Below are 23,141 nucleotides of genomic sequence, written 5' to 3' on the forward strand. Positions count from 1 at the left end.
AACCTTCAGATTAGAAGTGATTTACAATATGTTTTATACATTTTTTTCTCATACAGTGTATCGGAGGCAGATAAAGTGCCTTTATCTTTGAATGGGAGACAAAATAAAAGGGTTGTGGGATCATAGATTGTGAGTCAAGATCGTGGAAACTAGCTCTCCTCATAAATTCTCTTTGCACACGGCAAACCCACCTAGGAAGTTTCCTTGTATGTTCTGAGGTTAGTGGAGTTGATATTCACTTTTATTGGTGTTGAACCGCTGCTGTTCACCGCCCCGTTCCCCCTGCTTGCTCCTTTGCCTTCGCCTCCTGTAACGGTAATGTAGATGGAGTGGGCATGATCCCTGCTAAGGTTCAGCAGCCCTCAATGGCATGGGGCGGGTGCCTTGTTATCTGGTCAGCAGCATCTCTTATGGGAGAAACTACAGATGTTTGCCACAAACCTCTAAAGCAGGTGCACTTATGTGTCTTGAATAAATGAACAAATGGGCAGAGGAGGCAGACATGGTGTGGTAATGGGAAGTTTGTTTGGAGTTAGTCTTCAGAGAAATCCTCATAAGCATTAGAACTATGCAGCATCTTATCTCTGCTGATTGTAATTGAATCATATGTAGCTATCTGTGTGTGTGTTTGTCTGGTGTCTATTAATATTAATACATTAATCTAAATCTGCCAACTGCATGGTATGTAAATGTATAATGTTGCTTAACCTTATTTTATAAGAATCACCCGTGATTTACAGAGATTTCTCTTTCTTACAGTCGGTCCACACATAGGTCGTTACTGTGGGCAGACCAACCCAGCCCGCATTCGCTCCTCCACCGGCATCCTTGCTTTGAGCTTTTTCACCGACAGCGCCATCGTCAAGGAGGGATTCACCGCTAACTACACTGTCTTACAGGAAAGTGGAACTGAAGGTCAGTGCTTAATGCTCCCGCAGAGTCCCCGCATGCATATCCTCCGCCATGTATCCCAGCACTCCAGGAGCCGCATGAAACATTAAAGAGTCTCTTAAATAAATAAGCATGTTTTCTATATATATATTTGCGCAGAGGGTAAATATGCAGCTTCCTGAGGTGCAGCTCCCCAAAAGGAAAAGTAATGTCTTAAGACAGTTCTTCGTGTGAACAGCAGTACAGTAGACTGTTCTTTTTCTTAGACAATACTGCTAATACAAATCTGAGATACTGCTTCAAGCCTTTTTGAAATCCGGTCCATTATTAGCAGTGGGAGGCTTAATTAGAAGACATGCTGAATTTACAGAAGGTGTTCCCATGCCAAGGAATGTGGGTGTAGCAGTTTTTAGGCTAGATAGTACAAACATATGGATCACTATGCAAATATTGTTGTGAATATCGTGTAATGTTTTCGGTGTTTTTATACACACATTACTATTGCTGTTGTTATTTCTGGACAACCGGAATTTCATAGTCTGTGCAGAATTTTCTTACGTAAATTCGATTGAACTGAAGGGTTAAACAAAGAAAAACATCTGAATGAAATCATCTAATGCAAATAGAAATAACGTGGCACAAAATATCACAAAACATTTAAAAGGCACACTGTTTGTTCCTTTCCATATTGATTTGGGTCCGCTCCAGTATACCTGCTATAGAGATTCACGCAGAGCAAACAGCAGGGGACGATGGGCTCAAATGTATCTAAAGAAATTGTATTATAAGAGACAGAGAGATTCTGTTTAAAGACTGATATTCTCACCAATTTTCAGAGAGTAAAGTAGCTGTACCTCTGCTCACCTCAGAGAAAGGCTGTTTCAGAGGAAAAGACTAGCTGCTGTTGGCATGGTGCTTTATTATTTGAAGCTTAATTTAGTGGAGCTAACACCAATTGGCCCCTATAAATGTCCCAGAAATACCAGCCTTGCAGTAGGAGTCGTATGCATAGGTTAGTTTACCAACAGACAAACTCAAAGTAGTGCACTAGATTAGACTAATCCGGCACTGCTCAAACAGGTTCACGAAAGCCATGAACCGCAGTACGAAATCCCTGAAAGAGAATGGATTTTGTACAGATATTTCCAAAATCCAAGTCTCTGTCTAATCTCTGTTGTCACTTTATCTTCAAGTGAGTATCCCTTTATCTATCCAACCACCTGTCAGCTAAAGTGGATCTTAAATTGCTAGGCACGATATTAGAATTAATATTTATTATTCTCATGCTCGACACATATCTGTCTGTGGAGTGCAACGTTTATCACTGGAAAAAATAAATGTGATGAACTAAGCTGCAAAAGCTTAATGAAGCCATCTACTTTCAGTAGCAGCAATTATGACTACCGTGTTTTAAAACTATGAATCCGAGCCTCATTCAACCCACAATTCAAACATATCATCTGTCAACAAATTACCTTTTGCAAGTATTGGTCATTGAAGCATATACCAAGCCTGACGCACGTCAGTGAAAAGTGCAAGCCGAATGAACATGTTCATGGCATAGGACCACTGAAACGATGAGTGATGTACGAGAAGGTTCATATTCAGAGTGGGGTTATTTACCCAGAAGTTGAACTGTTCAGGTCTTCACCCTGTGACCAACTAGCAGCGTTGAAGGGAATGCATGTATCTCTTTCTGTGAAATACGGACATTATCTAAAAATACAAGTAAGAATAATGGACTAGTTTAATGTCAACTTGAGCTAGGAGAGCATTATCACTTACAATTATTTGCATAAAGATCAGCTCTGCTCCTACAGCCAAAGTTCTATAAGAAAGATACAAATATGCTTTAAAATGTGTTATTGAGATCATGGCCGGACTAGACTAGCTGAGCAGAACAAATGCACTGCCACACACCATTGACAAAAAACCTTCTTTACATTACTTTCTTTTCATTGGTGTCATTTAGAGTGCAAGGAACCACTTGGCATGGAATCCGGAGAAATTGATTCTAACCAGATCACAGTTTCAACCCAATACAGCACCAACTGGTCCGCCGAAAGGTCACGGCTCAATTACCCTGAGAATGGATGGACTCCAGGAGAAGATTCCATTAAGGAGTGGATACAGGTAAGCAGATCCACTCTCGAAGGGCAGCATGATCAAATATGAGAAGCAAATGCCCACAATGCAGGTGCAAGCACCACTACAGAAATCACAAGCCCAGCAAGACTAAATGATGCTAAGACTGTCAATTATTTATTTTGTTTGTCTGCTACTTTGCTCTGGGTTTGTAAGAGGTACTTACAGCACTGATTTGTGTTTTGTTCTTCAGTCAGCATTAGTTCAAAGCATATATGGCAACTGAAACAGTAAATATTTTATTATGCTCCTTAAGTACTTGCTCTTTGGAGACTTTTAAATCACTTGCAGTAGACATAAAAAAAGGAAAGTCTGGCATTGCCTAAATCTTCTATCTAGCAAGCCTTTTTAGGGTAACCCGGGTCTTTCCATGTGTTGTCTAGCGATATTCTGTTTTCCTCGTGTGTTTATTATGTATCTGGAATGACATTTGTATTTTTGCAAATTGTTAATACTAATGTTGCTGCAATTGCTTACCTTATTGGCACAATGTTCGTATTTTGAATATATTCAGCCGAGGTAATGACTATAGACCATCTGTGACTGATTGGCTCAGTGGGCTTGTGTAGTGCTGTCTGAAGACCACCTTAGGGTTAGGTGGAATGGCAAAATGGGAGGAGCTGTTCAATTTTGAAGTTCATATTTTTGCCAGTAAAGCAATAATATTTTATGGAAAAAAGATATGCATCAATTTTTACCGTTGTTGTACAGTTGGAACATTTAAGAGAGAGTATTCAACCAGAAAACTTAAAATGTGGTTTCCTTAGTGTACACAAGGAGGAGAAGGCCTTATTATACGATACTCACTGAAGTGTGGATCCTATCATTTAATATGAAATTTCCTGTAGGTTCAGGTTCATGATTACTTCATATTTTAAGCTCCATAGAGTGTATCAATATAACTTTTCACTGTCGTGCCTCTGCAAATGCAATACATGGGGTCAGCATTCCAGCGGTGCAGAAGTGGTGCGCGCACCTTGCCAAGGGCTCCCTCAGTCAGTGAATTGCAACTCAGTTTGTTTTTATGTAGAATATTTACAGGACGTGGTACAAATGTCAAAGTTTCTTAAGGATTTAAAACTTACTGGGACTCATACCTCCTATGTTTTAGCACAGGGATAATTTCCATTCTGGTTCTGCTGCAGAAAGGCATATTTCTTTTTGCAGAAGCACCAGCAGAATTCTGGGCATTGTCTACAGGATTGAAATGCAAGGGTTTTAGAGTGGACATCATCAGTGATATCCGAAGCACTAGTATTTCAATATGTACCACCTAGTTACACTTATTCACTCCATGCAATCTTCCCCCAACACTCTATGTCACTTTTCAGCCAAAATACCTAAAGGATGGTTCACAACCTCCAAGGAATACCTCCCAACTGGGCTTACCTACACTCACAGGCATGCTACTTCTAACAATCTTCTACCTATCGGGTCTTCAGAATTCATATTTCCAATTTAACCATCCACCTTTTTGTAGGCACAACAACTGAGAGGCACATCACCCTGCAAGACGCCCATGAAAATTGCCTCCAGACAATTTAACTTACCTGCTCTTACAGTCATTGCACCATCCTTTAAAACCCCACTTCAGCTGCCTTTCCATTTTCAACAATGCTAAACAGGCTAAAGCCTTCTGACCAACACCTAGATAGATCTTCATTGGCTGGTGCGGATGAAAGCCCTTGTTCTGCCAATAGTATTCGCAACAATCTCTTCATAGAGAAGTGAGACAGGAGCCAGGGTGAAGTCAAAGAAGGAGATTACAGAGAAAGCAGAGCTACTCTACTCACATAGAAATCCAAAAATGTGTCTTTCTTCAATTTCCATGCTAGGAGCAGCCCCCCAAATCCATTAATAAAGATACAAGTCAGGTTTTTCAGCCCAACTGTAGACAGGAGTAATCCCTATCACTTCTTGAAAGCTTGACCAAGAGATGGGTATGAGCTATTTGAAATACAAAATGGGGCTATTTTTACATGTCCAGCGCTGTCACCCAATAATGGGACCAGCCCTTCATTTTCATCAATTACTTAATCTTGAAAAGCTGCTTATGGTTTGGTGTGCAAGTTGTTCTTCGCCGGATGTGGCAGGGCACATTTGCGGACAGAAATGGGTGTTTGGTTTTACCGTCCACCTTCTTAGCCAGATATTGGGTTCTGAGTATAACACTGGTTTTCACTGGGACCTGCTGTACATGTAATACACTGTTCAGTCTGGCGTTCTCTGTTCAATGCTCACAGCTGTTGTACATTGAGACTTTTCTTAGTAGCACTGCTTTTTACAGAATACTTGTAAAAAAAATGCAATGTGAGCATGAGAAAGATGTTGTGATGTTCTCTCTTTGTTTCCCATCTCATTATAGACACTTCCAAAACGCGTTCTTCTGACGTGCGTGAGCTAGTTCGCTTTATTTTATTTTCACATGGAGGCATTTAATCCGTAATTGCTAAAACGTGGTGGAAATTGGCCAGCCCTATCTCTCTGTCTCTTTCTTGAGCACTGAGGCCCGCATTTTACATAAATATTTAATGCTCTACATGGCTCTAAAAGCAGTACTGCAATCCTGCTGCCCACTGACCCATATAAGGTGCGCTCTTGGCATCTGAAAGGATCTTAGAACATAAAAAAAGAATATGGTCACAAATGTGCACAAACGACCAACATGTTTGGCTCTCTTCAGCTCCCTAACTTTCACAGGGCTCAGTGAGCCCCTCTGTCATGGATGAATTATCAGTAAAGGAAGTGGTAAGGCACACCATACTCCCGCTCTTTTGTGTGCACACCTGCTCCCCAGCCTGGTTGACTCAGGTCGCGAATTCCAAGATACCTTGCGACCATGCAAGCATGCTGAAGCGCCCGGTTGCGAGGCATCGCTTTCTGGCACAGCAGGCGCCCTTGTTCTATTGCAATAAGTGGAATTTGAGAGCAGAAGAACTTAAGCAGGTCAAAGCACAAGCCTTCTCAAGCATTAAAAAATGCACAAAGTAATGCTGTGGGGCAGGTAATACCGATTAGGCCTCTTAAGGGGAACACCTCGACGGTGCACACAATGCCCACTTCATTTGTATGGCCCACTCAGGCGGATTTATTCTGGATTTATTCCAATTAGAGGGATACTTTCTTTTGCTAAAAAAGTGGTCCATTATCAGTCTGTATATGTGCCCAGTTTTGTGAGCATCCCATCTCAACAGCGCATTCTGCCTCCTGAATGAATTATTGTCCAACACACCGATATGCCAACGGGATTACAGTTAAAAAGCAGAACACACGAATGCATTTTAATGAATCAAATGTTCACCAGGCACTGTTTTAATAAAAACTGGCTTATTTACGAGAGGTATTTATTTACGGGGAATCTGTTTCACTTTTGCCCTGAATTATCTTTCACGTTCTGTTGCTATAGCAACACTATGAGCAAAGCCAGATCATGTGGTCTCGCCGCGGATTAACTATGCTGCTTTGAAAGCAGGCGTAGCTCCAGAGAGAAAGCAAGCTCTCTCAATTTTCATGAATCAAATTAGGAATTTGCTGACCAACGTGTAGCAACAATACGTTAATTAACTAGCAGCAAGCCTCTGCTTTCTGGGAGGTGTAATGTCTACAAGAGACTAGGAATCAAGTTTGTTTAGTAATGGAAGGAGAGAGAGAAACAAAATGAACACAGAGCAGATCAGAGAGTTTTAGCACACAACAACATAGATGTTTCACAGGGAAAGCCCAAAATATTTTTATATTAAAGAAACCATGGCTCGACCTGGACGCCCTCAACTCTTTTTTCATTTTTATTATCCCCCGAGCGCTTTCTGAAAGTGTTTTGGTCAGAGGCGTCACACACAAAAGAGACCCCTCAGCATGAATTTTGTTTCTGGGGCACTAAGAACAACACATTGTGTCAGGCCACCCCACAGCTATGCAAAGGGCCTGGGATGAGCAGGTGCCCCCTGAATAGTGGTAACTCCAGTGTACCACAGTGTCTGCAGGGACCTAACTTACATCTGGTTTTGACGTGAGCTCCGCACCAAGCTTCTCGCTGTATGAATGGTGCATTGTGGAACATGCCCCAGGTATCAGTTGCTACCTGCATCCCTAATAACAGAGTAGGTGGGTTCATTTACAATGAATGTGCCACACAAAGGTAGACAGGAAAAGGAGTGATGGTGCAAATCATCTATGCTGAAACACATTCAGATGTCTTTTTGAACCCCAGTAGGACACAAGAACATGCAATAAAAAGTAGATTTGAGGTTGCAAATAGAGACTTTGTTAATATTAATATATAATTTCTAGCTGGCGGCTCCCTTTGAACTCTCCATTGTGCATGTGAATGAGACCGCAAGTAGTATCGGACATTTTCCCTGTCTTCAAAGAGAAAAGAGGAATCCACTCCTTCTGTAGCAAATTAACTACCTTAGCGGACACGGCCACTTCTTGGGACGTATCTGTGGTTCACTGAACGCAATTTAACACAGTTGTACTGAACTTTTATGAAACTGAAGATTTTATTGCGACTACTGAGCTGGTGAAGAGTCATAGTGAACAATGACAACCTTTATACATTTAAGAAGACAAACTTTGAGTTTTCTATCTGGAAGGAACCGTGTTCTTTGTGTGTTTATTGAGTCTGTACCATCACCTGGTTTTCGGATCTTCAATGAGTTTAGCAGTGTTCTGCAACACACCAAAGCAGGGGCTTTAGATGTGAAAAATGTGGAATGTTTCAGTTACAAAAGCCATATGTTTAATATTTATCGACTGTGTAGCCCCATCGCACAGCTGTCTTCCTCCCGACCCTTCATCTCTCTAGCGAACCCGCTGCTGTCTACCTAAAACCATGACTGCACACCGGAATAGTTTCCAGCTCCTGCAGTTTACAAGCATTTACGGTCTTCAAAATGAGAAGCTAGACTGTGTCCCAAAACGAGAATGGCCCATGCCAAGCTTGCTCCCTTCTTCAGGTTTGATGTATTGAGCAGAACAAATTCAGTTAGAAAGTTCATGAACGTTTCTTGAAAACAAAGCTTGCTTCAAAGCAGTGAAATCATGCAAACATTACAATAAAAGGACTGCACATAGCAGTAAAGTATTTGCATTAGTTTGCTTTATGATTCATTAAAAAAATGCTAACGCCTATAGAAGCATCAATTAAGAAGCACCGAAACCTCCCTATCTCTCATCACATGCTTTTTCTGAAGTTGGCATTAGTGAGGTTTGGGAGCAAGCTGTTGTAGGCATCGTTTTTTTTACTGTCAGGGATGGAGTCTTCGTCCAGTACCACCATTGACTATGTGCCATCATGCCCACCATTTAAAGGGGTACGCCAGCAAAAATAGCTTTGTCAGTGCTAACTATATTATTTTTGGGTTACACTTACTATTCAAAAAGTCTTGTCCTTGAGCTGCATGCCTACATTTTCAGTTTATAAACTGTATTTCGATTTCAAAAATCACAAAAGTCATCACAGGACAACATAGAGACTAAGTTGGACGATACATCATGTCGCTATATCAACACACCTACGTTTTCTCCAAGGTGGGATTTCCTGATTAGGTAATGTAGGCAAGAAGTCTCAGAAACTGATAACAGCATCCCTATCTGTGCACAATGCATGGACAATGTTACAACCTCTGATGGGAAAAATCAACTTCTTTCAGAGTGCTTCAACCCAGATTACTAATGGGCAACATAAAATTGCAGTGAGCACGTCTCCTCCTAGAGCTTATGCATATCTACATAGTTCCACCCTCTACCAAAATGAAGTCTCAGATGGTACTGGACTAGATAACTGCAGTGAACTCATGATTGGCTATAGTTCTCCTTCATGGAACTACACTGTCCTACCAGCTGCTTTACATGCAGCGTATTGTGAAAATTATGGATATGATCAAATGTTAAACAAAGGCAGAGAATTTTTTATTACACCATCTGTGGCTCAGTAGTCTTTACCACCTGCTACAGTAAGAACAAATAAACATTAGTCAAAATCAGCTTCACAGTTCACATTTCACTGTCAATATCCTAAAATGGATTTTATGCAGATAGATAAAAGTGAGGTTTATGGGTAGGGATAGTGACTTTGGATGCGTCCTAGCATTCACCCTGCTCATCGCTTTTCACTTTTGTGTCACCCTAACTTTTATTCTTTATTTGTCTAGTGGCACACAATACAAATATCTATTAAAAGGGTACTGTAAGACATGCTGCTTCACATGTTAAGTCACATTTGATATTTCAAATGGGGAAAGTCGTGAAGTTATTAGATCGTAAAAAATGGGGAAAAGGTTCCGTCTGTCATTTGCCCATTGCTTCTAATTTTTTTTTCATGACAGCGTATAATTGTGTTCATATGTATTGGTTCTTCTGATGCCTGGAGTGCACTGGACAACCTTGAACCAAGCTACCACAAGGAGAAACAGTAATGACTCGGGTCATCAGATAAAATAAATACATGCTTTTTTTGCCTGTGCCTGAAGAAGCTGCAGTTCATCTCTGTTGAACAGAGCCGATGGAGCACGCCAACGTCTTCTGCAGCAGAGGATGAAGAAGCAGGTCTTCAGCTCCAAACGATTTTCCGTTCCACATCATTTAGCCGTGGTGATCTGGTTTGTGCTCTGCACTCTTGAACCATCCAATGTATGGTTGGCAGCTTGGAATACAGGGGATTCCTAATCACACATTTTTTACCTACTTTTCAACACATGTGAGAAGCACCTTTTGAGCGTAGGACCTGTATTTGTTTTTACATACACATATGCTAGGGTTCATAAGTAGATATTAGACCCTTTCCCCCTAGAAAAGAAGAATTGGGGCCCATGAAATAGTGACATGATGTGTAGTGCGCAATAAGGGCTTTTTTTTATACAGTATAGTTGAGTGGAGGGCGCTTTTTTGTTGTTGTTGCCTACATTTCCCCCGGGTGCTCCTTCTTGATGAAGAGCTTCAGTCAGCTGGCCTCCCAGAGACAGCTCTGCAAATGCACTTTAAGCAACTGTTCCAGAGAAGCCCCGGAATAGTTCATCAAGACACCAGCTCCTGGTGAGATACTTCAATATACTTCACACTAGTGGCCAACTGTGGAAGTGGCTTTTTGACGGAACCTCAGTTACTGGGATCTTGATTGAGTCCTCAACCTCTTATGACATAGTTCTCAAAAGACGGAAACAAGTTAATGGCAGACAATGCATAATAACCAGGTACCATCTCAAACAGTATGAAGATATGATGTCAAATTTTCTTAAAGACATTTTTCACTGAAGTGTCCAGTCGCTGTAGCAATGAGAGCAATTTGGACAATTTTCTGTCTTCCTAATATTCTCCCATCAATTACAATGTGTCTTTCATGTCTTTGTCATACGCTGAGGTTACGCCAGAATAGTTATAATCAGCACAGTGAAAGTCCACATGTGTTTCCCAGACATTTCACGTGATCCTATCAAGTCCCAGGGGATTCCTGGAAGGACTGCACTACCACCAGAGGCATACATCAGGCATTTTCATTCTTTTTTTGCAAGTTGCAATTCCAACTCGAAATTCTGGATTTTCCTTCTAAAATTATAGACTTTCGTGTAGAACTTTTAAACCACAGAAAATACAACTGAAAGGACTCAATATCCAGTAAAGCATGTGTGTCTTTTGTTCACGCACCTGTAATTCTGAAGTATTTGTGGAATACTGGGACATTCTTACCAAGTGGGATTGGCTCACTTCTGCCAATTAGACATGAAGCTTGAATTTTGAACCCCTGTCAGGCAATAGCCACATTATAGAAGAGAAATATCCCTGTACAAATATCCACATTTCTGTATGCGTACATGTGAGCATCTTTGTGTGAGCTGAATTACCACTGGAGCTGATGACAGCCAACCGAGAATGACTTACATTAACTATATGCATCCTTTGGGATTTGGGCATGTAGCTGAAATCCCCTGCATTTTATTGACATGTGTAATCACGGGAAAGAATGGAAACTTTTCCATCCGGGCATGTAATCATGGATTATTTTGTATATCATGCATATTCATGGAAGCCAAAAGATACATCACATTAGCCAACCCTCACCCTGAATTACAATTATGAACATAAACCTATTCACTAAGAAATCTCTTGAATAGCCAGATGGTCTTTTGTTGAGTTATATGAGTCAAAATTAACTTTCAAATTCGCAATGTACTTGCTTTCTTTAAATGTATATTCTAAATCGTAAACATCACAAAAAGTGGAAGAACCGTTGCATACATGCCGTACTTCTCTTTATTGCAGCATTGAAAAAAAAATGCATGAATAATGGACATGGAAGCCCTGCACTCACATATGCACTTTAATTAGGAGATTGAACATTTTACACCCGTGTTTAACCTCCATATACTAGGTGCATTGAGATGCATGAGATAGAATGGCATATTTACTAGGTGCCCTTTGTGGCCCGCTAAAAGATGGATTTCATTGTATGGCAATGTTCCGCCCTCTCCCTCATTTGCATTCCAGTGATGGACCATTCTTCAAACGTAACAATGAGTGCTGGTTCCTTGCAAAAGAGGGCGGTGCATCTGCAGTGACTCCAGTAAATGTGAGCCAAACTTCAGCAGAATATGCATCGTTTTCTTCTAGCTATTCGAAAACAGATGTTTATCCCTGGTACATATGTGCCTTAAGACTGCATACGTTTTCTAATTAGAACAAGATTCCAGTAGTATTAAAAAAATCGAGACGTATTCTTAAAGCCTAATACCTTAAAACTCTTGTTAATTAAACAAAATGTCACCACGACCAAAGCATCTGGTGGTGGGAATTGGGGTGCTTGTAAAATACAAATGCGCACTCTGCTAATCCCTTGATAGTCTCAACAGCTGGTAACGAAGCTAATAACTAAATGAAAAGAAATGGCATGGAGTTCACCGCCTTTATTGGCAAGATGGAAGGAACTGGCGCTTTAAATCAAAACTTGATTCTCTCCAACCCATTCTCCTCAAGGGAGGACTCATTTAATTAGCCACTTTAACATAGTACAACATGGAGCCCGTCAGATGCAAGCTACAAAATGTTGATCAAGGCGCGGCTCCAAATTAAGTTAATTACCTCCTTAGATATTAGTTTTTAAACAACACCATATTAAGTACCGTGAAAAAATAACATTGGTCGTAACCATCAATCAAAGTCTATTTGCCATTCACCTCCCTAATTGTTATCCTTTTCCTCATTTCTATAAATTGGATTAATTAGCATAGAGGTTAATATGCCTCTGAGGGTTGTGTGGTTCCTGTGAGTTGAACTTCAATTTGCTCTAAACACTTCAACAGCAGACCTCTACAGACTCCAAAATCTGTTATACCTAAACAATTTCGTATTGTTTTAAAATATCAGTGCTACCGAATGCATACTTTGTAGAAGATGTATGTTCCTTTCATCATATACCTTTTAAGATGCTAGTTGGGTGACATGACGGATCAACATTGCCTAGTTCTGCCTATATCAACATGTTAACCCATTGTCTTTGGGGAGTCATGGTGTGCAGATCTAGAGCTCCCCCTAAGTAGAATGGATGATAAATGGTCTTAATAGTACCCGAATTCCAAAACACCCATCATTGAGAAAGATGCACCCCCTTAACGTGACGGCATCTTCCTGTAAAGATCTGGAGCTTCCTCACAATGGAACTCTTGCCAGCCGCATCAAAACTATGAGTTGCAAGGTGAGCAGGCATCAGAGATTAACCTATTAACACCCGATGCGAGGTTCTCAGCTCCTTCTCAATGTCGTTCTGATGAAACCATAAGCTCTGTGCTTTCAAAATGGGCTAAAGAGCACCCATTCTTATTGGACAGAAAAGGAATTGAAAGAAAACATGGCTAACATAATTGCTTTATTTATTCCAACAAAGATGTGGCCTAACAGCTAGAGCGGCCTACCTCAAGCTAGAGACCTGGGTTCGAGTCTCGGCAGGGAAACTCAACATACTGCTATTCAAATCACTTAATCTCCCCTTGCCTACCAAAAATGTATATGTCCATCTTTAACGCAACTGGTGGTCATGTAAAGCGCTCTGATATCTTCGGGTTGAGTTTGCGCAACATACCCCCCCCTCCCCCCCCCCAAAAAAAACAGTGTCATATTCTGTAAAGTTCTAAAAGACTTTTAAGTGGTGTCTGTACAAGAGTAAGCATTGGGCATATAGATAACATCATCCTAAGAAATACTTGCAGCTTTAAAGGTGAACTGTAGCTGAAGAAATGATGATGCCGCCCTTGCTTTTAATAGAACAATGCTTTTCTCTCACAAGAGCAAACTGATTTAAATGTTGTAGTCTTTGTGCATGTCAGTAAGTGAAGGGTCCAATAGAGGGTGCCAACCTTGATTATTATAGAAAGGAATAAACCATTGACAGCGAGAATATGCTTCATGTGTCCACCTGGTCTTCCTCCCGTGGCCAACATGGGTGGTCCTTTTGCATAATTAGCATTAATCTTAGGGTATGCAGGAGTAGTAATGTCTAACAGTATCAAGTGCTTATTTCTAAAGCAATGTGTCTTGTAGCATGATAAACCTGTTGCCTTCTAAGAGCCTGTGAGCCAGTAATGCGGGGTGTTTTGTATGGATTCAAATACAGTGTTCTAGGGAGAAACAGATGTTGAAATCATGCTATTAGTTGGCTCACCTTTGTTGTTCTGTGGATCTGGTGTACCATGGGAGCAATCAGCAGCTATTGCTAGGAGTGCAAGAGAGAGTTGGTTCGATATACCACATTAATGTAGAACTGTACCACCTCGTGGATCTGGACCCTTCTTGGGAGAAAGAGGGGGATGCTTGGCCCAGTTTACTTTATGTAAAACTCCACTCCACAGGCCTGTCCTGAATCCACGGTAGAGACTTTGCACATTCAGCTGGTGATCATGATTGTGCCACGGGCTGCTACTGAAACTCTTCCCACCCTTTTTTTTGGTGGACCACAAGGCTCTTGTTTGGACACAGGAGGCCACCAACTTCTGAAGAGTCTCAGGACCATTCCTGTGGAAGGCTGTGTGCATGGTGGGCCACACCTTAAGTTCGATTATTATTGTGTGCTGGGGACTCAAGGAAGGCTTTCTGCATAGCGGTATCATGTTTGTGCGTTTCGGGGTTACTGCTAAACTGCTATACCACATAGTTTGGAGCTTTGTACCAGTCATGGTAGAATCAAGACCCCTGCTACATAGACGCGCTGGTCTGGTTGGAGTAGAGCTGCTTCACTGGTGACTTCTTCCTCTCTCTGCACCATTGTTTTGTGGGTTTAGGGAGAGATGGGAGTGAAAGAGAATGTGCAATCCCCTCTCTCGAAGTGACATGATGAAGTAGAAAGAAAATATAACAATTATGTTACATTAGTTACAATGATTTGGGCTTATAAATGTGTGCGGTTTTGTTAATTTGTATTTCTTTTTAAGCAGGTATTCTTCTGTTCTTGTAATAGTGTATTTATCGAATGCGCGCCTTTTAAATCAATAGTTTATTATTATGTGAGTCCGAGTGGTTCTGAAAGAATGGGTGCACACTAAAACCTTGGCAATTGTAAGGGGCGTTTGGACTCCTGTGCAGTGTCTCTTGGATAAACATTGCTTAGGAATGCGGTGATGTTGAGAAATGTTAGCATTGAGGATTCTGATCGTTTTTCAGGTCTGCATGAATTACAACAGTTGGCATCAGACCAGTCCATAAAGAAAGGGCCCAAACAAGTGGCTTCCTTATTCCTCCTAACGAGAAATCAATCATTCACTCAGGGCAGGGGCCTAACTACCATTGGTGAAGAGATACAGTAGCACCGGAAAGGGGAGGGGAGGAGTGAGGAGACAGATCAGTTAGGGGCCCATTGTAACCTGATAGTTGCTATGTTTAGTACCCCAACAGCTGTCAAAGTGGCAATGTCCATGCCGGCATCAGGGCCCATGGCACCCTTGCTACGCTACTGACTCAAATTAACCTCATCCAATTCATGAACGTGTACAAAACTAGTGATCTACCTAAAGAACACCTGAACTGCCATCAAAGCATCCTAGTTCTAGGAAGGACTAAAAGTTCAAAATGAATTTCTTGCACATGCATAAGTTATGACTTACACTGATAAATGCACGTTTTATTGCAACGTGTGCATTGTATGTGCTGCATATATTGCATGCATAAGTGTATTTTTATTTGCATACATTTGAGAATCATCGCAGAACTCCTGTCCTTAAAACGAAATATTGTATGCTAGGAATACTTTACACATGTATAGGGCTAGGAGAACTCACCAAATTCCCAAAACTTTTCAGTTTATTTTTCCTTTCCCCAACAGTTCTCTTTTCCTATGTATTTTGTTACTACAGCCAGGATATGTACATTTCGCTGCACCTTCTACAGACACAAAATAAGGGACACATTAGGATTCATTAAATTAGGTGCTGATATCAGTGTTGAAGATTGATCCTAAGGTTTGTAAATACCCAAAATGTAGTTGTTTTGTGAAAGCACGCAGCGAGGCAAGTGCATGGTCCTTTACACCATACACATCCTCACCTTATTAGGGCTTCATATAAAACATGACATTCACGCCGCCCTTAATGCACACCTATTATCATTTGAATGGCTTATCACTCAGTCCATTTGTTCTGCTCCCTGCTTTTGCCTACCCATACAGCACAGAGCTGAGGATGAACAGCAACACACAACTCTTTGCAGAAGGCCCAACAGAAATAAATGCATTGGGCATAAAGAAAATTAATCAAACGGGTGGTTGGATCAAGAAGGTTCCATGTGGGCAGTGGGTGGAGATGTAGGAAAATGACAACGTAAACATAATTTAATTATAACGATAATGGGTGTACCTATTAAGTGAATGCAGCTAAATTCCAGTATTAGCCCTGGAAGGAGAAAAGAAAGAAGCCGCTCGGGTCAGCTTGTTCTCTGACCCGGCATGTTCCTTGTTTCACTGACTTCACACGCATTTACAACTCTTGCTTTGGTGGAATAGTATAAATAATCTAATTGAATCAAGAAAAAGGGGCAGTTAATAACATATGACCATTCTTTAACCTATGGTTCCATGGGAAATGCAGTTTAGAGTTTCCTCCATCAAACAACAAACACGTTAATGGCCGCCATTACTGAGCCGCAGCAGGCCGCGCACATCTGTTTTCACTGAACATCTATTCCTGTCTGTGGTATTCCAAGGTTAGAGAACTTCTGCTGTTGCACAACTGAGAATCTCAAGGGGCTAAAATATAATTAAATCCACAACATTCCCAGAGTTTGTGATTCTTGAAATTTGAAAACTATTTCTCCAAGGTGAGGCTGACTCCTTCTCTGGCAGCATTAATTGTCTTTGGCACAGAGAGTGTGCAGGAGCACCAGAGGATTGTTACACTGATGTCATGGAAAGGTGTTTAAATCTTGACGTGAATACGCTGCATGGTCATCTGGGTGTAAAACAGGTGCTATGGGATACCTGACAGGCAGCTACATATAGGAACGTATGAACCAGGTGTCATCTAACACACAATAGTTTTGGAAGTAATGTGATAAAATAAACCAGGAAAAGAAGAACTTAAAACCCACAACGTAGCAAGCACAATAATGTGGCAGGCTATCATATACAGGATTATTGTGGCAGAAACTTTCCTGCAGGACTTGGTCCATGCTCTACGTGCCAAAGCATGCATGCGCACTTACATATCAACTGTTTCTGTTTGTCCATATCGCCGGCTGGCAACTTTCATTGCATTTTAAAGTGGTGGGAAGTTAGAGATAGGACTAGAGCCTGTTCTTTGGAATTCTAGAGGGAAAAGTCCAGACTGTTATGAAAATAAGGGGTGGCAAACCATACCTGACACGGTCATGGTTAATAGTAGAATTGTCTAAAGACTATGAACCTGATTTAGATTTTGGTGGACGTGTTACTCGGCCACAAATGTCAAATATGTCCCATCCACCTTATTACCACTGTCATATGATATAGTCCACGTGTAATAAGGTTGACAGGATATTTGCCATGTTTGTGACGGTATCCCATTATTCTAATTCGGGTCCTACGACTTTTCTTCGGGCTTTCACCCAGCCACTGTAAAGCTGAGTGTGTTTTTCTAGTTGAGAATATTCACAGAAAGAGCATCTGCAGGTGCCTTGATTCCCTGGTTGAATGTGGGGCGAGGAGAGTGTGCTATCATCATCATCTTTGGAATAAGGTATTCAATGGCAGTATAAGCCCTAGACATCTAAGTGCTAAAAAGCAAATCGGGTGAAAGGACTCGATTTGAGCGGTCTTAATCTGTTTTCTAGAAGGAAGATAACGTTCTATACTTGGGTTGAGTTTGTGTAACAATTTCGGAAGGTGATGATTTACCTATTATGCAGACCGTCTCAAATCTAGGGTCAACATTGTATGCAGATTGCCAAGGACTGACCAGAGAGTGTGGTAACTGACCTTCAGACCACTTGTTCCTTAACCTCTTCATGTAACACACAGCTCCACCTAATTTTTTCTGGATGATGAAAAGTTGTGGGGATGCTGTTTCTGATGGGGGTATCTTAACTGCCCAAAAAAGTACAGCACACATTGCTTGCTAAAATCGAAGCTGAGATCATCAAAACATTTGTGCTGGTTTACAACTCGCCCCCACCAGCAGAGGTCAGGAAGGCAAGTGAAGACCACTAAATTGATTTCATAATGACAATGAACACCAGTCAGCAGAGGTCAGGTCCAAAGCTGCATACCTGAAGTTAAACGGCGCTTAACAAGGAGCAAATTTCACTGCAGCCTCTGTGGTTCCCAGTCAACATGCAGATTGGGAGGCCATTGTGTTTTTGAGGAACAGTTGCATTTTCCTACCTTCTTGCTGGGTTTGCTCATTGGCCTTGTTCAATTGCAATATCTGAGCTATGTTGTGGGTAGAACATTTCACTTTCTCCACCCACTACACACTACAAACTGAACAGCCACTAATTGAAGCTGGTCATATGTTTACATTGCAATTTAGCGCAGCTCAACGAAAAAAATCCTTTGGCACACCCATCCTTACTAATACCACACTGCAAAAATCTTTACCTGGATCAAACTCATTTTACTTTCGCATTAACCAATACAAGGTATTACTGAACCAGGTATTCAACAAATCTCTGCTAACTGCACACACACAAAGAAGCATACACAACTGATAAATGAAAATCCCAGAACTGTACAAAAAGGGAATACAGATTAAGAAAGCATTTCCAGACCCTACTAACGCTAGAAAGTGCTATGTAAATATGAATAACAACAAAACATAACATAACATTGACTATCATAAGAAAAGTGGAGGCGAAAGTATTTCAGTCAAAAAACACCCAAGCCCTGAAGGAAAGCAGAGCCTAAGTTTGAGTGTAACCCCAAACGTGTTTTTTTATCACACGACATGCTGTTTATGAAGCTCCAGCTCTCAGACTGCTTTCTTTCAGCAAGTTTGTTTGTTTTCCCCCCATGCCGCTGTTTGTCTTGGCTCCCCCACTCAAGCTTATCTGTATATTTCACATAGGAGACCTTGAAAGTTGAAGTCAATGGCTCCCCACAAAGTGTGTCCTATGTTGTGCTCCATAGAACTAAATCTGAACAAACTCCTCTTTCAAGTTTCCGCCGCCCTTTCAAGTGTGGCCTGCGAGCGGCGGATCACAGGCGCCATTGCTGGCCTTGCACATCATTAGACAGTGCATAACGCCAGTCACATGAAAGCAAAGGGACTGCCATTTCTACCCCTGCTACACCCAAATAGGCAATGTATACATTCGCTTTGTGTCATTTACAGTTCGTCTCACTCCAAAAAATTATAACTAGCATCCCTCGCTGTGCAGCCGTGTGAGAAAAGGCATTATGGCTGTCCTCCTGCCTTAAGATATGTTTGCTCAGGGTTAAGGCATAAGGCGTGTTTCTCCCCATCCGGAGATTCCTGACAGTGTATTTTAATCAGACACAGTTGAGACCTCGCCTATTCAGCCTGGAAGGAATACCTTGTATCTTAATTTATTGTGACTTGTGAATAAATAATAACTTTAGCTCTGAGACAGTAGTGCAGACCGTAAAAGGCTTAGCATTCATTCTCCAAGGTGTCCTGTTCTGTTCGGGCTTTTTGCTTTCCAATTTTCATGAAAATGAAAAAGGGGAATACCGCTGTGCGACTTCCACGCAGGCTGCTTCAGAGAAATTCAATTAATACAAATCCAATCTAAAGTAGACTAAGGCGTGTGGTGTGCCTTTATTAAAGCATTCAAGGGAGATTTTCAAGGAATTGTATTTCTGTGATTTCTCCATCTATGTTGTTTTGAGGCCACACGCCTACTGGCTTCAAAATAACAGGAGTTGGTTTTTGTCCCAGTTCTGTGCATTATGGTGTCGCCTGATACCTATTCTTTCTGGCTACCAGAGGGTAATTCCACACTCTGTGGACGAGTTTGGCACACAGACTCCCCAAGTCCCCATCCCAGCAAAAGGAGCCTTCATTTATTCAGTCAAGGTCTTTGGACTGCAAAGAATATTAGATTTTTTTTGTATTTTAGATGCCTGAATGATGGAAGGTGCTCCAGTGGGGGATCACATCTCCCAACCTGCAGACGCAAACTGTGTCTGTGTTTTTCATACCTCTAGGTTAATTATGCTGTCTAATTCTGAGAGTATTTCATACCTTTTAATTTGGACTGTATTCGCCTGCTTTCATTGTTTAGGTCTTCATAAGTGGTCATGTATTTTTCCCTATACTCACTGTCATGGGCTAAGGCTGGCTGAAAGACCACTCTCTGCCTGGAAGATCAGCAAAGGCAACACTGCATCTGCAGACCCACGCTGTGGTGCAAGCGGCACTCAGAGGTCTAGTAATTGCTGAACATAAGCTTTATAAAAACAGCATATCATAAAACACTGGATTAGATTGTGACATGCCGTTGAACTGTGACTTGAAAGTGCTGAAAGTACAAAATGTGTGCTACTTTGTGAAACCTTAAATGGCTAAAAGTTCTTCTTGTGTGTTGTTTCTGGCATGAATCCCCTCATAAAATGCCGAACAAATGTTGCAAATTTGAAAAACAGCAATCTTTCTTTTTAGCTGTGCTCAAAAGTTTGTTTCCAGGTTTGTTTTTCTCGCCATAACCTTAACATTGTTTCAAATTAGCCAACCTGCAAGGTGAGCCACAACCTTAGTCCAACGATAATGAAAATTTGTTGAAGTCCTTTGGCCGATGCCATGTTTAAAAAGTCCCTTTCAGCATGTGTTGTATACGCTCAATTGACAATTTTCATAGACATCGTCTTGCCCATTGGATCTTGGAATGAAAGCCTTTGATATTGGGCTGCAGATGCAGCCCTGGGCACAAGCCCCCGATCAGCGGCCAGACGTGTCTTTTCCACCATGCGCTTTCACAGTTTTCATGCTGGAGCCCCTTCAGCTGCTGCAGGTTCCTGGAATTTCCCCAAGCTGCAATGCCAGGGCCTTAACCTGCTGCACCGCGTCTCCTCTACTTCCCTTTCATGGGCGCGCTTCTTGCCAATTTTTACAGCTACCGCAGATTTTGCTATTCAAAGAGGACCAGATGGACTTCCAGTTCAGCGAATGTCAGAGTTAAATATTTCTTTTTTTTAATTAGCTGCTCTTGCTTCATGCATAAAAATAACAACCGAGCTGCTGGGATGGGGTACGGGTAGTTGGGGAGCAGCCAATTGGAACACTAGCTTTCCTTGCTATCAAATTGAGGCTGCCTTCTTTCTTCAGACTGTGCATACTTGTATGTGTTTATTTTTCTTAGTGAAAGGCCCTTGTGGGTTAAAAACGACTTTTATATTATTGTATTATATCTATTGCTTGAATGGAACAGCTGTGCAAGCTGCTATTGGTTGGAGGCTATTTCTGGGACAACCAGGGTGGAAGTGCTGCTGGCACATTAGTAGCTACGCAGCGTCTACATCTAATAAGCTGTTTTAAATTAAAATCCCAGTACCATGAGCGAAATCAATAACAGAAAGCTTAATGCGGAAAGTTGACAGTGCAATGTGTTCAAAAGACCTACAGTGCCTCAATGCTGTGAAAGCTTTTAAGAACATGCACACCAGTAGAGGCTATTGTTCTTTGTCCACTATGTTGACTTTGGTATTTTTGAAGAATGTCTGCTGGTCCTGCAGAGAGCAAGCTCGAATTCCTCCTGTTAAAAGCTAATGGAGCTTTGGTCCACGCTGGTAAAATTTTTGGTTTGTTTTTTGCTCAAGGTTCCAGATGTTTGAGAACCACTAAAATAGGCAGACTAGCTCTGTACTGAAGTTCCGCTGACTATCACTCATTCGTAGGGACATACTATGTCAGTCACTGTATCACTGTTCCAATTTTCTTTGCTTAATTCACGTTTTAATAGAACATTTTTAGAGAGCATCAATTCTTGATGTAAGTCAGTTTAGTATTCATACAAGACACAAAGCTCAGCTAAATCAGCACTAGAATCGTGTGTAGATTTCGGTGTGAAAGTAGAGATTGGTGGCCAGTGTGCCTCTAAGCACTCAGGTGTGTGAGGCAGGATGCAGACTCCATGCTTAATAAACTATTTGTCTCTCTGCATATACTGCACACACTAGTAGTGTAAGTGGGCAGGGTCACCCCAAATACAACACTTATTAAAAGCTTTATCAGTATAGCTTATAATTGCACCCTTCCACGCACATTTCAGCATTTCCCATTAGCAGGCAGTGATATGCTATCTTATGCTATGCATGCTTTGCAATGATCCATTACGCTATTGTATAATGCCTTGCATCATATTTTGCTAGTTATGCTGTAATGTACAATACTGTTATGTTAGGTTAAGTTATTTGTATAGCACTTTATACCACACTAAAGTTGTCGAGGCCACTTAAGGCAATCAGAGAAGTTGAAACTAGGAGGGAGGTAAGGAAGAGAAAAGATAACGAATGAGGTGAAGACTTGTGGTTGATGTGGACTCCCCCGATTCAAAGGGGCATCACTTGAGGGAGCGGCAGTTCACTGTTAAAATCAGGTGTTGAATGTCTGGTCAGTGATGATGTTTTGAAGAGATGATGAGAACAGAGATCACACTTGCATCCCTAGAGATTCTTGTGTCTCTTAACTGTTCATCAATGGTCACAAAACCCACAATTCACTGTGTGCCATAAGACAGTGCTGTATATTCTATCCACAAGACTCTCCTAAGTACCCCCTTGGCCAGCACAGTATGGGAAATGGCAGCAGAGCGCAGTTAGAGGAGGGCACGCTCTCTAGCAGCACTTACTGCTACCCAAACAACGGTTTCAAATGATATTTGGTTGATTTGTTGCCGGCTGAGGTGGAAACCAAGAATTTCCCATAACAAAAGTGTTGTATGGTACGCCCACGGCAAACCACAGAGATATTTACATTAAAACGTTCATGATGATGATGGGTCATTTACTACCACAAATCCCCCTGACACTTCATAACATTAAGATATTTTCTGCTACTAGCACCCGATACACAGCCAGAGTGGAACGAGTATTTTGAGGAATACAATTATATTCACAAATCTTCCCTATTATTCCCTCATTCCTAGTCCCTCCATTCCACTTTCTTGGTCCTTCTTTCTGCGATCATAGCCCCTCCCCAGATACTGTGATGTGTCCTTAAGGCTGCTTCAAGAACTTTACAGAACAAGAACAATGCTCCACTCAGCCTAATAGTCTCTGCCAATCTGAGCACCTTCCAAATAGTCCGAAACAACCAATTCTTGAACGTGAGAAGACCCTTTTTCTCAACAAATCCCCCCAATGGGTGACTCTTGTTCAAATGAACAAACCCTAGAATCCAGTGTCTGTCGGATGCTGTAATCATCATCAAATGTCTTTTTCATTCCTCTCTCTCCAAAATGTAGGTTTTCTTTTCCAAGTCTCTGCTAACTGCCTCTTTGCTGTTTGATGCGACCTCTGAAGAACGTGTCAGTCTACACTCCTCAGTAAATAAATGAAAATACAACAACATGCACAATTCTATTCTTTGCAAATGATTACCCTACTCTTACTCATCTCACAATAAGCAGGGCCAGGTCTAATGGATGTGTGAATTCTTCCTTAGCTCACTTAAGCCAGCACTGAACTTTCTAGAGTT

At 41.4% G+C, this 23,141-nt stretch overlaps 1 protein-coding gene across 2 annotated transcripts in view; it reads left to right on the top strand.

Moving 5' to 3' along the window:
* NRP1 (neuropilin 1) overlaps positions 1–23,141 on the top strand; it is a 229,333-nt gene that overhangs the window by 138,889 nt on the left and 67,303 nt on the right. For both annotated transcript variants that reach the window (XM_086941540.1, XM_086941541.1), the window contains exons 6-7: positions 760–915; positions 2,864–3,024. In XM_086941540.1, the coding sequence (XP_086797666.1) occupies positions 760–915; positions 2,864–3,024 (317 nt within the window). The remainder of the gene's footprint in view (positions 1–759; positions 916–2,863; positions 3,025–23,141) is intronic.

Source organism: Lissotriton vulgaris, chromosome 10 (genome assembly GCF_964263255.1).
Source record: "Lissotriton vulgaris chromosome 10, aLisVul1.2, whole genome shotgun sequence".
NCBI classification, from domain to species: domain Eukaryota; kingdom Metazoa; phylum Chordata; class Amphibia; order Caudata; family Salamandridae; genus Lissotriton; species Lissotriton vulgaris.